Source organism: Ambystoma mexicanum, chromosome 4p, assembly GCF_040938575.1.
Source record: "Ambystoma mexicanum isolate Mex_15411 chromosome 4p, UKY_AmexF1_1, whole genome shotgun sequence".
Taxonomy (NCBI): domain Eukaryota; kingdom Metazoa; phylum Chordata; class Amphibia; order Caudata; family Ambystomatidae; genus Ambystoma; species Ambystoma mexicanum.
Genome location: NC_090927.1, coordinates 447,530,422 through 447,548,154, shown reverse-complemented (window position 1 = coordinate 447,548,154; position 17,733 = coordinate 447,530,422). Strand labels below are relative to the sequence as shown.

The 17,733-nt window shown below is 45.1% G+C and overlaps 1 protein-coding gene across 3 annotated transcripts in view; it reads right to left on the bottom strand.

Annotated features, from left to right (window-relative positions):
- Window positions 1-17,733, bottom strand: part of ROCK2 (Rho associated coiled-coil containing protein kinase 2) — a 1,440,935-nt gene that overhangs the window by 193,888 nt on the left and 1,229,314 nt on the right. For all 3 annotated transcript variants that reach the window (XM_069605961.1, XM_069605962.1, XM_069605963.1), the window contains exon 20: window positions 2,690-2,759. In XM_069605961.1, the coding sequence (XP_069462062.1) occupies window positions 2,690-2,759 (70 nt within the window). The remainder of the gene's footprint in view (window positions 1-2,689; window positions 2,760-17,733) is intronic.

Below are 17,733 nucleotides of genomic sequence, written 5' to 3'. Positions count from 1 at the left end.
TTCTAGCAGTACATTGACTCATTTGTTATACCACAAAATATATTCAGTTTATTTATCTTTATACATGGTTTAAAAACTTTGCCCTATACAGGCTACAACTGTCATAATTCCAACAATTTCACACAATTTATCAACCAGTACCTATGCAATCTATATTATCAGTCATATAGAGCTTTAGAGGTTTAGTCCAATACTGCATTGTTGGGTGAGGTTAGTATTTGGTGACTCAGTGTGTTGCTACCATTACAATACACTTTCATAGTCTATGAAATTGTTGGAATTATTACAATTGTAGCCTGTATAGGCCAAAGTTAAAAAAATAAACTGAATATATTTTGTGGTATAACAAATGAGTCAATGTACTGCTAGAAAAAGACAGACCCAGTAACAGATCTGTTACTAATTGGGTGCACCACACATACCTACAGGTGGAGAAAGGAGGGGTAGCCTATATCAAACCAATTTATGTGTCATAATTTCATAATTAGTCCCTCACGAGATAAGCCCTCCGAAAACAAAAAAGAGGGAGACTTACCCCATGCTTCTCAAAGCCGTATGCATGGACTCCATAGTTTGAGCGGTGACCTGGGAGGACTAGTTCAGGGCCTCCTCACGCACCCCCCCTCTTCACTGAGGGTTATGAACCCGGGACCTGAGCCGGTACCCTTACCTTGTCTGGAGAGCCTGCAGTCTTTGCCAACGCCTCTGCGGTGGTGTCACGCTGTGGGGGCAGGGACACTTTGAGCTGCGGGAGCCACCCTCATTGGATCAGTGCCCGTAGCTGCAGTGGTAGTAGTAGCTGTCGACGAAGGCGCTGAGGACTTTGTCTGTGCCGGTTGAGCCTGCTTGGACTGCGCAGCCTTCTCCTCTGTCCTTGGCTTATCAGATTTCTCCCGTAGCTTAGGCGGGGTGGACATCTTCCTTTTTGTAGAGGAGCTCGACGGTAGGCTGGCTATGGAGGCGGAAGGTAATCCTGATCGTGCCCTATCCAACTTGGGACCCGCATCAGCAGCGAACCCGGTGGACTCGGATTTGCGGTCTTGACCTTTTCTTGGACCCCCACGGATGGGGCAACCTAAAGGACTTAGAAGGTCGCTCCTGTGACCGCCCAGTCCTGGACGAGGCATGACCCTGCTCGGAGCATAGGTCAGAAGCCTTGTTCGAGTTAAGCCATGCTGCCAGCCTACTCTGCTTGTCTTCCCTTGTCTTCTTAGAGAAACCTAGGCATATCTTGCACTCTATCTCTTTATGATCCGGGTGTAGGCAGTAGAGGCATTGAAGTTGCTTGTCTTCCACAAACCCATTCCGTAGCTCGCTTTTGAAGCAGGGCCTGAAGAGGGACCTTCCCTCCTCTTCCGTCATGGTCGGAGGGCACAAAGTAGGCCCAAGATGGCCTTCTAGAATCTTCCATGAATCTTTGCCATTGAGGGGCACAGAACTTCACTAACAATGGATCCCCGTTGCCAGCAGAGGAGGAAAAGAGCACATAGGCTCTATGAACAAAAATTGAACTTTTCTCGTCGAAAAACCCAAAAAAACCATACAAATAGACCAGAGAGCAACTCGAGCACTCCCAACACTGAAGCATGCGGTACAAATCTGAAGATGGCTGCCAGAGGCGGGGCTTGGGGGGGGAGGACTGTCATTAGATGGGAACAGCGATTGACTTAGAGGAGAAATACAGTTTTAAAGTGAAAAGGAAACTGTTTTTTTTCTTTTACCGAGGATTCCCAGCCTGACGACATGGAATATTCATGAGCATGTTAATCCAAGCCAGACCCCATGCTGGAGAATATACAAACCATTTACGTACACACAGATTGCATGTCTTTCCATCAAATTTTTTCCAACCCTAAAAAACACACCGCAAACAAAATTGACCCTTTAACCCACAAAAATATGCATTTGATGCACATGTTTTCGTTGGAAAACATTCAATGGAAAGACCCTCGATGGAACGTTTTTCAATGGAAAGTCTGCATACCGTACACTCACCATACTAATGGTAAAAGGTATTGGGCATCTACTAATGCAAGAAAAGGAAACTGTGGGATGGTTTTGTGTGAAAGGTTATCAATTGTAGTTATGCACCATCACCTTAAATTGTGCTGCTTCAACCTAGTCACACAGTAATTTTTCTTCCACCTTAATTGTCTACTAAACATGAATAACATTGTCCTACCATTTCCTCTGTCCAAATTAAACCCCTCTGACTGTACCTTTACCTTAGTCTTTCTTCTCCATTTCTTCCTATCTCAAGTTATCCAAACATGCTCTTCTTTGTTAGTTTCTCTTTCCAGGCATAGGACCCTCTCAAGCAATAATATACTACAGAATCTAAAGATCAAAATCGCATAAGTGAGTCCTGGAGAGTAGCGAGACACGACATCCCATTGGCATCACTTTCCTAGTCAGATGCTGTTCCATCATTTACCGGATATAACAGGCCAGGCAGTTAAGGAGTGCAATGACTGTGTTTTGCCAGACAGTGTGTGATTGAGTTGGACGGTGCTTCAAAACGAGTTATAATAATTACATTTTTGGCAAACTACCCACCATGCTCTCAACTTTAGCACCTGTGATAAGCAAGGTAACTCTCAAGCCCAGAGAGCACATAGAAAACACAAGTTAGATACTTCATGAATTAATGAAAACAGAATGTTTTCAAAAAAATCTAATCAATACTTACCGAGAAATACTGTTCCGCTTCAAGCTGATCCTGAAGTTCTTTCATCTGCCCATCTGCTTCTTGGCGTTCTCTAAACAGAAGGGACATTTCAAAAGCACATAAATGTACAATTGGAAGCAATACAGTCCTGTGTTCAGAGCCTTTGTATTGCCCAAGAACGAGCGCCATATAATTGTTCACATTTATTTATCCAATCTCTTATAATGACTATATGAATCCCAAGATTAGACTTGGTGCTAAGAACGTCTTATTTTATTATATGCCTGAGAATCCCACCACCCAATGTGGACAGCAGTATGAAAATATTTGAATATACAATATTTCAAATAGGTATTTTTTTTAAGCAATACTGGTGTAAGTGGCTATGCTCTTTGTATTACAGTGATGTGTTGGTACTTGGAAGGTACTTCCTGGCAAAGAACCAAATAAGGCAGGAGGTACGCAGAGAATCAATGTTGGTCAATGGAAGAGCAGGGGACCATAAGGGGAGAATGTCATATACTCAGTTTGCTTCTAGGGAAGCGCTATCCCCATTTGTAAAGTACATGCACATGTGGCTACTTCTGTTTACTGCATTAGAAATGTTACTGTAATTATTAATCTAAATTCATCTTTTATTACACGCTTAACACCAGAGACCAGTCTCTAAGGACTGGACCGGGAGTAGAACCTGTGTTGCTCTGTCTTGCATCCGAGACAAAATGTGATGCCCCCGAGCTATCCTCCTGGCCCTATTTAGATAATCCCATGATTATTACAAATATATAACTTTGTATACTGGGAGGCAGATTACTATTTTGTGAGAGAAACTGTATAAACAAAACCTTCTGTATGTTAGGAATCTTAAATCCTGGAATAAGCACAAGTGGAACCATTGTGGCCCAAGAATATTAAAAAAAAATAAATACATTAAAAAAAAAAGAAGAGGGCATGAGTAGGCATAAGGAAATGGATTCCCACCTGTCCTTTGATACCAGAGACATCGCATGAAAATGTGTTTTATGACATTTGTGGTCCGGTAAGCTAGATGATCAACATATTTTGCATACATAATAGCCAGATAAAAAATGGAAATGTACCTATCATCGGTTATCAGACTACACAACTGAAATTGCCAGTTTAGGGTTGGGGCACTTTGATAGGAGGGTGACGGCTACTGGTGTAGGGTTGAGAGTAAGCAAGTCTAATGGTGTGCAGGACTATCCCTTAAAGTTAGGCCAAACTCTCACTGGCAAGTGTGACAGAGCAGCAAGGCTTTACTCTTCAGAGAATTTGAGACTGGTGTAAAGTACAGATCGCATTTATAAAAGATACCAAGTAAAGAATTGTAAACACAGATAGGTACTGAAAATATACATACTCTTAATGATGCGCTTAGATATTTTTTAGGACAGAATTTAATTATTGGGGTACTGCCTCCTTAACATTCTAGGTGGTCTAACCTTTCTTTAGTTTCTCTGATTTTTCAAATTGTGTTGGCAGCCAGAGGGACTTCTACTGAAGTCCCCATGTCACTTCAACCCCTTTTCTGGTGTGCTGTTCTTAGTAACACATGTATCTACCAGTGGAGGGGAGCGCCCCAGTTTGGTTCCGTTGTGATTCTATATCCAATAAAAAGTGTTGCAGAGTAAGCTGAAGCAGCTTTGATATTGATTTGGCATCACAAGGGGTGTACTCACTTTTACCACATTAGTAGCCCAATGCACTTATCTGGCAGAAATTGGGGTACATTTTGTAAGACCTGCTCCTGGTCATTTTGCTTTGGGCTATCCTTTTTATCTATGTAGAAAACTAGGCATGGCCAAAGGGGCCATTTTGCTGCTGTGGGTTCAGGCTGAGCTCATAAAGGCACCTTCAATTTGAGTTTACACTGATGTAGACTGGTCTCAATTCTTGTCAACTTCCAAATCTACATACAGTGTGGGGGGGCAGTGTATTTGGTGTTTTACTGGGCCAGTCACCAACATGTTTGTGTGATTCTTGGTGATGTGATTGGAGGGCTGGTTTATGTCAGCCCGTGGGGGAATGTATTACCCGAGGAAGACCCTGTGTATTCCCCAGATATGCGGTCCCTGAACTCCTGGAAGACTGCTACTGAGGACTCCTGCTGGATTGGTGTGGAGGATCCTGCTGTGGCTTTAAAGCCCAGACCCTGGATCCTTCGTCCTCACACCCAGCTGCTCCTCTACTCTTGGAATACCATCCCGGGCACTTCCTTAGTTTCCCTGCCATCCTCCTAGCTGGACTGCTGGTTCCTTTGTGAGACATCTTCTCTGGCCTCTGCATTGCTGCCTCCCCAATAAATCCTTCTCACTCAAGCACCTGAAAGCGGGAGGTTCCCCATCCTGGAAGTAGGGTGATCTTGCCGTTACCATGCATCTCCTCTGAGATGCATGGTAACGGCATGGTAAACGAGAGGGCTGATAATAGGCAGCCTTGTTTAACACCTTTATTGATCTTAACTGGCTTAGACAGACGTCCTTTATTTTTCAAACGTATTTGGGCGCTATTGTTGTTTTCTTTATTTATGTGTGCATGTGTATGTGTTTTGGGTTAAACCATCCAGCCCACCATGCTGGATGTAATGTTCAGAAAAAAGAAAAAGAAAGGAAAATAAAGAAACATAAATGGGCTGAGCATGGGAGAACCCAAAGGAGATTTTAAAAGAAAATCTGACAGTTGAAAATGACAGTTGGGAGATGGGAGAACAAGAAAGAGGGGGAGAAGAAGGAAAGAAGAAGAGGCAAGTACAAACCAGAAATGAACCCCCTTCAGGGGGCTGCTGCCTCAAGTGGTCCCCCAGGGCCTAAAGAGTGAGCCAAGGGGCTGAGCTGCTTGACAGGGGCAGCTCTGCCGCCCTGGGGCTGTGGCAGGTGTTGGCCCGCCCGCATGCCGAAACAGTCAGAGCCAGGCGGCACAAAGGGCCCATGCAGGATGCGTGGGGCTGCTCTGGCCGAAGAACACCACAGTACGGGCCACGTGAGGGGGCTGGGGTGGTGGCCCGAACCAGGCTGCCCTGCCATACTCCAAGTTGGCCCACCTGGTGGGCAGCGAGGCAGTCCCTTCTAAAAGTCCTCCTGGAATGTGTATGTCAGACACGGCCTGGGAGGTGAAGAGCAGGAAGTCTGCTCTGCTCAGGAGGGCGGAGTAGTGAAGTAAAGTCCCGGGCAGGTTCGCTGGCCAGCCCAAGTAAAGGACAATCAAGCAAGTCCCGCCCAAGTGAAGGAAAGCCTATGGGTGCATCCAGGTAAAGTCCATCTGCCTGCCCCCTGTGTCTCACTGTGGATTGCAGAGGGGGCAGGCCAAGAAGCTCAAAAGACTGTGGGTGAGACCAAGCCTGATTTTCATATGGTCTTTCCCCTTATGTAATGGCATGGCAGGCAAAGAACGATGGTGTGGAGGGTTGCCCAGATCAACGCCAGAGGTTATCATTTATTGTAAACCTTCCAGCCATCACCTCTTTTGTTTTGCTATTGTCAACCCGAGTGGGACCAGTATGCCCAGACGTGGGTCCCGTGCCTGCTGGACCTAGAGACCCACGCTACTCCTCACTGATGATGCCCAACAAGGCAGAAACATGTCTGGGGATGCTTCTGGTCTCGTGCAGAAGGGAAATTACTTAGCAGTTCGGGCTGGACTACCCCTTTGGGGGTGGGACAAAGCCTGATTTGCATATGGTCTTTCCCCTTTTTTAATGGCTTGGCAGGTGAAGAACAATGGTCTGGAGGGTTGCCCAGAGCAATGCCAGAGGTTAACATTTATTGTAAACCTTCCAGCCATCACCTCTTTTGTTTTTGCAGTGAGCATTAGCGGTGTCATGGGGACGCCGTCTGAAGTGAACATGGAAGCCACGGGCCATGGTGGTGCCGTAGGGCGGCTCCCACATCAATGGGGCAGTCCCGAAGACTTCAAATGAGCCACCGGTGCGGAGGTGACTGCGGTTACGCTCCAGCATATGAGGCCCAACCTTAAGATGAAGAAAGGCTGCGAGGAGCGACAGTGACTGCATGTTAGGCAGAATCACCTGCAATACCCTTTGGGAACATTAGAGGCAATTAGGACTACAAGTGTAAGCACAATTTCACCTTTGGTACAAGCCCGTACTACACAGTAAAGTGGTAGCAATGGCTGAGCAGCAGACTTATCTCAAGAGTTTAAGTGAGCAGTAGAACAAGTTACACAAATGACAAACCAATACAGTGATTCAAGTAAACACTTACTCAAGGTTTCTCAGCAAACGAATTTACATTTATTTACTCAAACATTTATAAAACATTACACTTGCAGAAGCAGATCAATATAACACACTAATACACCACAAAAATCCATCCGGTAAGTAACTAAACAAGTTTAGCTAAAAAATGAAGTGTGAGCAAAATGGCACTTTAGATACTTAGAAAGGGAGGGAAAAGACAAGGTTATAAGAATAGAGAGCCCAAATACAATCATGGACAGGTCAAAGGGTTCAAGTTAAATACAACGAGCAATTCTTCTCAATAGGCCTCGGCCGAAGTCAAAGGTTCAGAGTCTTTTGTATAGGATAGCACAGTTCTGGTAGGTAACGGTTAAGTCTTTGCCACAGATTTTTAAAGGATTTGGCTATGCAAAAAGTTTGACAAATGTTTAGGGAAGGACAAGCCTTCGTAGTTTTACGCACTTTCTCGATGGCCGAAAAGATTTCTGGACCACGTTTGCACAGTTCCTTGTCAATGAAGAAAGCTGTAGCTGAGGCAGTTGTTCCTGGCAGTTCGAGCAGATCTCGCTTCTCCTGAGCTTCAGTCGTGGGGACAAGTCTGAGGACGTCGGGGGGGAGGGGGTGGGGGGTTCCTGCACTGCCCAGCGAAGAGGCCAAAAGCTGTAGCAAGACGTCGGCTTAAGGTGCGAGTGCCTTAAAGTCCACAAGCTGGTTTCCTTCCCTCTGGCTATCCGGTTTTCAACAGCACTCTGATGAAAATTCGACCAGAATAGGACTGTGGCCAGGTGGCTTGCGAGTTTGGTTGTTCCCACTGTTAGGCAGAAACCTGTGCAGTTCCCTTAGGGACCACTGCAAAAAGTTTAAGACCACAGGAGTAAGCAGTAAACCCAATTGGTAGCAGTCTGCACCACCCAGATTTACCTGGTAGCTGTGGCTGAGCAGTCAGACTTCTCTCAAGAAGAGTTAGGCAGTATATAGAGTATACACAATAGGGCTAAAAATACAGTAGCACAAGCAAACACTGACCAGAGCTTTGGTATAAAAGTATATAATTATTTATTTAAAAACACATTTGTAAAAATACACTGGCACTAATATGTCAAGCAAGTTCAAACAGTCACTATAAGTATATACACCCAGTGCTTTAAGTGGGCCGGGGCCTGCCGGGGCCGGGCCCCGGCAGTCTCCAAAAAGTGAGGCTGAGCCGGGGCCCTGCCGGGGCCCCCCAGCCCCACCACGCCATGGCAGGACGCATTATCCCGCCGCGGCCGCAGCCGCAACGAGAGATGCGCCCGCCAGTTAAACGTCAGGCAAGCTGACAGAAGTGCCAGCCAGCCACAGCGTTGCTGTGACTGGCTGGCACTTCCGTCAGTCTCTGTAACTTTCTCTGATGACCCCTCATCTGAGGGGCCATCAGAGGAAGCTACAGTCCCTTAGTTCCCCTCGCCAGGTCACTGACCCTCAGCGAACCCGCGGGCTCCATGATCTAATATGTAGATTAGATCACGGAGCCCGCGGGTTCGCAGAGAGTGAAAGCCGCCTCGGGGTCAGTGCTCTGAGCAGAGATCACTGAGCCCGAGGCGCCTTTCTCCTTTGGCAAGGCTTTATAAAAGATGCCTTCAACTGTGTACGTTTAAGCCATCTTTTATACACGTAGAAATATTTCTATGTTTATAACAGATGGCTTGAATCGTACACAATTCAAAGCAACTTTTATAAAGCTTTGACGACGGACAAAGCCACCTTGGGTTTTGTCCGTCCGCAACGCTTTATAAAAGATGCCTACGTTTCAAGACGTCTTTTATAAACATAGACATATGTTACAAATGTCTATGTTTATAAAAGGCAGCTTGAATAGTACACAAACCATAGTAAGGTAAGCACACAAGTGTGCGTAACTTACTATGGTGTGTGCACTTTCAAGCCACCTTTTATAAACATAGAAATATGTAACATTGCTATGAATATAAAAGAAGGCTTGAAAAATACACAAACCATAGTAGTACGCAAACAAATATATAAATGCTCAAATACATTTATATATTTGTTTGCGCACCTTACTATGATTTGTGCACGTTTAGGCCACGCCCACAATGGAGGCCACGCCTCCAAACGAGGGCCCCCCCTCAATTTCTTACCCCACTTAAAGCACTGTATACACCTCCCTAGTTAATTATTCGACAAGTCTAGGTTAAGACACCACTTATTTAGCAAAACAGAGGTGAGCGTGTAACTGTAGATGGCACTCCAATAATTGGTTTAAAAAGGGAGAGAAAAGTCAGAATAGGAAAAAAACACAGTACCAACACTTAAGAAACCACAGCAAGTCAGGAAAGGCAGGGTCTACTGTAGAGCAAAATGTTCATAGGCTAGGCCCACTCTTGGAGAGAGCAAGGCGGAATGTGCCCAAGATCACACAGTGGAAATGCACTCAAAGTCTTTACAAAAAAGTCAAAAAGAGGTTGTGTCAGTTCAGAAAGGTAAAGTTAGTAGGTCCGAGGTCACCCCAGGATAGAGAGTCAAGGATTTACGGGACACCTTGGACAATCTGTTGCAAGGGAGACCAGGTGGGACACAGTACCTGAAATGGTGAGAAAGCTCCAGCGGGGGCAGTTGTTCCTGGCAGCGGGTGCAAGTCGGGGCTTCGTCCAGGGGAAGAGAGGATCTCGACATGGAGGAAAGCTGAAGGTCGTTGCACTGCCAGGGAAGAAACCAGCCGCGGAGTTTCCCGGTTAAAAGGTACGACCCTTTTATTTGCGGTAGTGGTGAAGTGTGGCTATCCGGCCGCCGGGCTGCTTGGCACGGGCGATTCGACCACGAGACGATCCAGGAAGGCAAAAAAGGCGAACTGGTTGGTCCCACCAGCTCAAAGGGAAGAAGACTCCCCTAGAAGAAGATCTTATCTGTCGTCGGGGAAGTGGTGAGTTCGTACAGCAGGGCTCCAAAGGTGGTTCTTTAGGTCCTGTGGCGACTTCTGAAGTTCCAGTCCCCAAAGCCCTGCTTTTATCCAGCAAAACCCCCATTCATCAGCCTAGCTGTCACTCAAACATGCTAAGTGGTGAGCCGGGCGGCTCACCACTGGGCCAATCCAACAAGAGTGCGACTTGAGTTGCCAAGGCAACTCAGTCCAGGGTGCCTAATCCCCCTCCCACACGTCCTGTTGACCCCAGACAGAGTGGCAGAAGCAAAAGATTAGGTGAAATACCCAATCATACAGCCGCAACAAGGACAGTCTGCTTTCGGCAGACACGGAGAGACACAGAGAGAACAGCTCTGCACTGTATCCTTCAAGCGCCACTGCTCACCGAGCCTGGTGCTGCGGTCTGCTTTTTGAAGCTGAGAAAACTCCACCATTCACCTACTTAAGAGATTAGACTTGCCCTGATGAAGGAATTGTTCTATTCTGAAATGCATTGGCACAATATAAGTCTACAGATAGAGTGACTTGTGGCAAATCCTTCCTCACTAAGAACAATATTAGTGATTATTCGTGATTTCTTTCCTAAAAAGACTTTGGTTTGATGGATAAAACCGACTTTGAAAACTACAACGACTGAATTTTTTCATGAATCAGCTGTAATGGTCACACTAACTGCATTTAGTAAAATTTCAACTAACATAAAACCCAGATTGGGATTTCAGAGAGCGGCTGTATGATTGGGTATTTCACCTAATCTTTTGCTTCTACTGTTTTTTGGGCTTGGGTGTCTCCAAACCTTTTTCAGCCGGCTCCTGCACACTGAACCATATTTATAAAAAAGTAGTCATCACATTATAGACCTTTAAGGATACTAAACAGACTCATACTCCCGTGGTGCCCACTCATTTTGCTTCCTGCTTTTTTCCCCAGACAGAGTGGCACCATTTGGAGGGCTTCTGTGGAGAAGCCCGCCAAAAAGTGGAACAAAGGGCTCGACTTGGGTTAGAGTTTCAGAGGCGAACACAAACGCCATTTTAAAACTGAGTTCTGGCAAAAAGACCCAACCGGGGATAAATATTAAATAAATAACCAGGCGGTATCTTTAACATTGCACCAAAAAGTGGTGCGTTTAAAATGAATGGGAAAATCCCATAGGAAATATTCCAGAGGAATATTTTGCGGGGTATCTACTGCCACCAGCCAGAAACTCGACAAGGGGGGACTGGACAGTGCCCCCTTGGAAAACAGACCCAGGGGCAATCGAATTACCCCTACCAGTACTTCCACAATAAAATGGTTTGGACTGGTTCTGTTCACAATTTGAGACTAGTAAAGCCAATGGTGACTTTACATGCCCTGGGAGACAGTCAGTCCGAGGGTATGGAGTCTATGTTTGGGGGTCACTATGACACCCCTGTGTTACTGCACTGAGGGTGCTGTGTAACACACATACCAAAAACACATTAGGCCCTATGGAGTAAAAGACCCCATAGTCCATAGTCCATAAAACACATTACATAGTCAAAGGACATTCTCAAATCATGCCTAAGAGTGGGAGAAAAAGAGCCTCACTCTTAGCAGGAGAAAAAAATAAACCCCAAAAAAACCAGCAAAGCTGCTGGGGGACTCACTAATTAACCGCAGGAAAGAGAAAATACATGCAGTGGTTTCCAGCGTGCAAGACTCTTCTCACTCCCCCTTAATAGTTCAAAAACCTCCCGTGCCCCGCTTACCGGAAGGCAGCGAGGGCGCGGAGGGGGGGGCGAAGCAGAGGCTTGTCCGCGCCGGATACAGTGGGGCATCCGCTCTCCGATGACGGCGGGCAGGTGCCGGGGATCTGGGTGGGCGATGCGGGGTATTCTGGCGGTGACGTGGAGAGAGAAAAATCAGCGAGAGGAGCAAAGTCACCGGATGAGGTCATTGGCGACGTGCCTCTCAAGAAGGCGCCTCTCCAGCAGGAGAACACCGCGGGTCGGGGGGAGGGAGTGGAGGGTGCAGACACACCCCTAGACACTGCAGCGGATGTATCGGCCCAGCAGACTGCCGATTGTTACTATCTTGCCAGCATGGAGGGGAGGGAGGAACTCCAAGGAACACAACAGGGGCCAAGGGAAAATTCAAATACAAAGATCTCAATAAATACTGTGATAGAGGTTTACTCTCAAATGATATGCCCAGATTTGAAGAGTCCTGACACAATGATCGTTTTGGACGATTCCTTATTTGAAGGAAATAAGAACTTCCAAGAATTTGAAAAAGAAGTAATAGTCAGCACTGAAATGGGGCTTGAACCAGGAGAGAGAAACCCCAAGTCCCTCTGCTCGCAGTCAGCACGCAATGATTTACAATCTACGTGCAACTTGAAGAGTTCAGACATGATTGTTGTCTCGGACAATTCCCTGCCAGAAGAAAATATTAAACTTTTGGAGGGAGAAAAAGAGGAAAGAGGCAACTTCAACTATGGGGACCTAACTGGAGATAGAACTCCTGATAATACCCACCCCCGGCTGGCAAGCAATGAAGAACACCCTGTCTGTGGCCAATCATCGCCTAGGAAAATCCTCTTGAAAAATCCTGTGAGGAAACATTTATATAAACAAAGAGGCAGTAAGCAAAAACATTAGTGACGGCGAAAAGGTCTCAGAAAAATTGCTCAGGAGGACAAAATAAACGGTTGGTGTGAAAAAACACGCCTAGAGCAAAAACGACCACATATCTTGCAAACTCAGTCGCAAGATATTTCAGCAAACCACTGATTGAAGAATATTGTAACAAGGGAGAACTATCAGATGCTGAGTTGCTGGAAGGGGACTTTTCTCATATAATTGTTACACCCAAAGAGGCGAGGTTTTCAGGGCCGGGGATGAGAACAGACCCCCCACGCCCAAACCTAAAAACAGGAATTAGATATTTTAAAGACCCTGATTTTCAGAAGGGGAACGATACGAAAAGATCCTCTATACAAAATAACACACAACTAAAAGATGATGAGAACGCAAGAGACACTTCTGCGGAAATCCAAAAGCAAATGGTAATAGGGGGTCCCACCTCGGCACATGCAGTCAGTATACATGAAAAGGAGGCGGACCACCTTCAACCAAAGGAAAATATCAGGTCAATCAGATGGGGAAAAGACCCAGTCCAAGTTGAAAGATACATAAGAGACTCATCATATGAGATTCAATCGGGAGAAAACAAACTTAAACATAAGAGACTCCACACGGGTGGGAAAACAGCAAGCTGACACGCAAAAAATAACATCAAGTACAGAGTTTGTATTTCCAGCAGAAGAACCTCGGAGGCCCAACGAGAACAGGGCAGGCTTTATGCCAGATCCTCTCGTGCTATCACCTTTAACAAACAGGAGATTCTCAAACAGGTCTACAAATAATGAGAAAAGTACGCCAACATATAGCAGAAGATCCTCAACAGGGATCCAAGATAACGAGAAAGAATCGCCAACAAAAAAAACAGACATTTTTGCAATAATGTCTGCGATAAATATCACAATGAATCCATTCTGCAAGTTGTACGAATCCATGCATGACACCTTAAAAGACCAGTTAACTATGGTAGCAATGCTTCATACAAAAATGATCTATGTTGAAGGATTTATCACGGCTATGGAAAAAAGGGGAGAGGGACCTCACATTTCTAACAGCCCATCGATCTATATAAATGGCAAACAGAGTCAACAAAATAAACCCGATGCAGAGAATTACATCCTGAAAAAAAATTCAATTGCTTCTCAGACGGAGAATACAACAAAAACGACAGGGGAGGAATTAGTTGAGGAGCAAAGGAAAACGCTGGGTGAAATCCTAACTAAAGAGAAACAGAGTAGCCCACGGAATATCCGTGAGGAAGACGAAAAAGGCCTCCAAATAAAACCACAAATTCAACAAGGAGAAACACAGCAGACTGTAACAAAGAAACAATCTACTAATGGTTGTGTGGTCATGGTCTTGGAAAATGATGCACATAGCATGATACCTGTTGAGGGTGATGGGGAAAGAGTTGCAAAGAGGCCCAAAGGGTCAAACCCCAAAAGGGATTCCCTGAGTCAAGCCAGACTAAAAAACAAAGTAAGGAGCATGCAATATATCCGCTCTTTGCCAACGAAAAAACTCAGACAAAAAGTGCAGGAAATAGAGTGATAACATTAGAATCAAAGTCACCCTATATGGAGAGGAAGGAGGACTTAAAAATCAACCAGAACAAGGAACCCACGTAAACGAAAAAGTGGGAAGGAGAACTGTTTTCTTCCAAGACATGGAACCATCAATTGCAGAAGACACAGCCTCACACCTCGTTTCAAACAGTCGACAAAAGGAAACAGAGGTGTTAGAAGAGAGTACTGACTTAATGGACCTATTGGTGTATTCAGTGGAAAACGAGGTCACCGATTTGAGTGAACTAATGCAACAACAGGAAAGTCGGACAAAAGAGGAAAGTGTAAGAACTCAGGACAATCTAGACAAAGATCAAACAAGCCCTTTTCTCACCTTAAAAGAAAGGCGTGATTAATTAGCAGGGGCACTTTTTAATAGTAAAAAGGTTAAAATGCCCCCATTAGAAAAAGAAAAAAGGGAGGCAGACTCCAGAGGGAAAAAACTAGTTGAATGGAATTCGAACCATAGAAGCAGATCACCCCACACAAAAGGAACCAAGAAAACTCAATTCCGGGAAGAAGTTACAACATTTAAAAGCCGAAAGAAAGAATACAATCAAAAAAAGCCAAGTGAGGAGAGAAAAACGAGAAATAATAGCAACCATAATTTAGAAAATGAGAAAGAGGCCTATATTCCATATAGTAAAAGAACTGCCAGTGAAAGGTCCTTCAAATTGGAACGGATGGGTAATATACGAGATAAACTGATACTGAATAGGAAGAACATAATGGCTTTAATCAAACGCATACCGAACCAGAGGCAGATTAACTCAGATGATATTAGATTCGTTGATTTCAGTTCTACGGGGAAAAGAGACTGTCTACCTACACATCCCCTCTCCAATAATTAGATCAATGATAACGGAACAGGAAAGTTTCCAAATGATGGGGTATGATTTGTATGAATGCCATGTAAGAAGTGAGAAGGTGCAGTATGACAATAGACATCGGGAAATTCAAAGGAGTACACAGTCAAACCAAGAGAATGTGCAGGCCCGCTTCAGAGAATCAACAACTAAATTAACTAAAAGAGTGATACAGAAAGAGGACGAACTCATAAATTTAAAACAGCTTGATTGTCTGGAGAGGTCGACTGAAAGGCCAGAAAAAGGGATAATGGTAACGGAAAAAACTTCATTCCAGGATCCTTTGAACATTGGAAGATATCCTAAGGGACCTCTTCAGAGTCTGAAAATAACTTTTGCACAAGAAGATGTAGACAATGGAAATGAACAAACAGATGTGATAACTTCAAGTAAGGGAGCAAAAAGTGACCCTTCCAAATGGGCGTGGATTCCGACTGCATTAACAAAAAAGAGCTAGCCATCCATAATGGAGATAGACAGAACGGATGAAGTGTGGGAAGGAGGGGTCAGTGAAGTAGAGAAAGATACCATCACAATGGGAAGTTGGAACACAAGAGGTTTCAGCCACCTTTTGGTAATAAGTGATGTAAATATTGGGGACTTTGATATATTATGTCTCCAAGAGACATGGCTAACAAAGAAACCTTTCCTGGAAGGGTATGAAACTTACCTATCTCCAGCGTCACGTTCGAAACAGGGACGACCATCGTCAGGTTTGCTGACAGCCATCAGATCAGGGGTGGGAATCCAACATATAAAAACTGAAACATCAAATACTCACTTTCAAGTTCTCGTTTTAAAATGGTCAAAAATAATCGAGGATATCAACAAAGACCGGACAAAGAACAATACAGTGATTTTGATAAATACACATTGGAACCCTGCTGTGATTAAGAACAAGGATTTCCTGAAACTAGCAAATAACATATTGGAAAGATCATATAGGGAATGGGCGCCGTAATTCATTATCCTCTGTGGGGATCTTAACGCAATCTGTCCCAAAAACAATACCTTCAATGGAACAAGGAAAAAAGTCCCACTAAACATGGTACTAGGCCACCTATGGAAAGAGATGTCGTCGTCCTGGGATCTGCATAGTTGAGACATCAATGTCCCGCTGTGGTCCATCAATCTCAACATGGGAAAGAAGCAATCAGTGTGCAAATTTAGACCACATATTCGTTTCAATGGAAATGCTGAAAATTGTGGTCAGCTTTGAGGTGGTGAAAACCTATAACAGCGACCATAATTTACTGAAAGTAAAAAGGACCTCGAAGAGAAGCTTGAGACCAAAAATGACCGCGGACATGGAGACGTGTAAGGGAGGTACTAAATTGAGACTCCCGGTTAATGCAGTGGCAGAATTAACGGACACTTACATCACCATCTGTGAACTAAAACAGCAAAGGGGGCGGAAAAATGATCAAAATAATATCGATTATCAACCTCTGTTAAAAATCTATGAGAAGAAAGAACAAGTTACTTTCTTACCTGGTAACGTTCTTTCGATGGGATGGTCCGACGACGTATTCCATATCTATGAAATGTAATCACCACAGCTGTGCTGCTTCGGAAACTTTTTCGGCGTCTGCGTCCTGCGTCGATGACGTCGATGCGCCGTCGTCGAGGACCTCCTCCAACGTCATCCGATGTGATAAGTAGGACGCACGACGCCCATAGCCTCAGTTGTAGTTTTTTCCCCCAGAACGTGTGACATAAGTCAACTGCCAGTCAGACACAAAGCCTTGCAGAATGTAAGCTGCAATCGCAAAAGAAATTCTGTAGCGGGGAAGGCAGGGCGGGAGCGATATGGTCGTCGGACCATCCCATCGAAAGAACGTTACCAGGTAAGAAAGTAACTTGTTCTTCGAGGGGATTGGATCCTCCGACGTATTCCATATCTATGACAGACTCCAAAAGCAGTACCAAAGCAAGGAGGAGGGAAAGAATTTAGAAGCAAAATGTAGAATAGCCAATCAAATAGCAGAGCAAAGGACCGCCTTGCCAAAGGCCAGATCCTGTGCCCGGATGGAATCAAGGGAATAGTGACGTACAAATGTATGTACTGAAGCCCAGGTGGCTGCATCACAGATGTTGCGAATAGGAACACCCCTCTGCAGGGCAGTAGATGCAGCCATACCCCTGGTAGAATGGGCCCGCAAGCCAGCCGGTGGGTCCTTACCCGCCAAACGGTAGCACTCCGAGATGGCCAAAATAATCCAGCGAGACAAAGTCTGTTTCGTCACAGCTTGCCCCAAACGCTTTCCAGCGTAAGCAATAAAGAGTTGATCATCCACTCTGACCCGGGACATGCGTGAAACATAAAAGCTTAAAGCTCTCCTAGGATCAAGCCTAGGGAGCCTCTCCTCTTCCTTACCAGGATGCGGAGGAGGATAGAATGCCGGAAGAACAACCTTCTGGGCCAAATGAAATTCCGTCACTACCTTCGGAAGAAAAGAAGGACGAACTCTAAGGACAACCCTGTCCTTGTGAAACACAGTGAAGGGAGGCTTAACTGAAAGTGCCTGTAACTCACTCACTCTGCGAGCGGAAGTAACCGCAACTAAAAACACAGTTTTCAGAGTTAACAGCCTCAAAGGGCAAGAATGTAAAGGCTCAAACGGAGCACCCATAAGAAACTTAAGAACAAGGTTTAAATCCCAACTGGGCACCAGGAAAGGTGACGGAGGGAACACATTAGTGAGCCCTTTCAGGAACTGTGAAATCAAAGGTATTTTAAAGTAAGAACACTCTTCAGACGAGCGCTTAAAGATGGACAGCGCCGCCAGGTAACCCTTAACGGTACCCACTTGCAAGCCCCTGTGGGCCAAAGAAAGTAAAAAGGACAGAACCATGGGGATGTCACATGCAAAAGGATCCACATTCTGAACT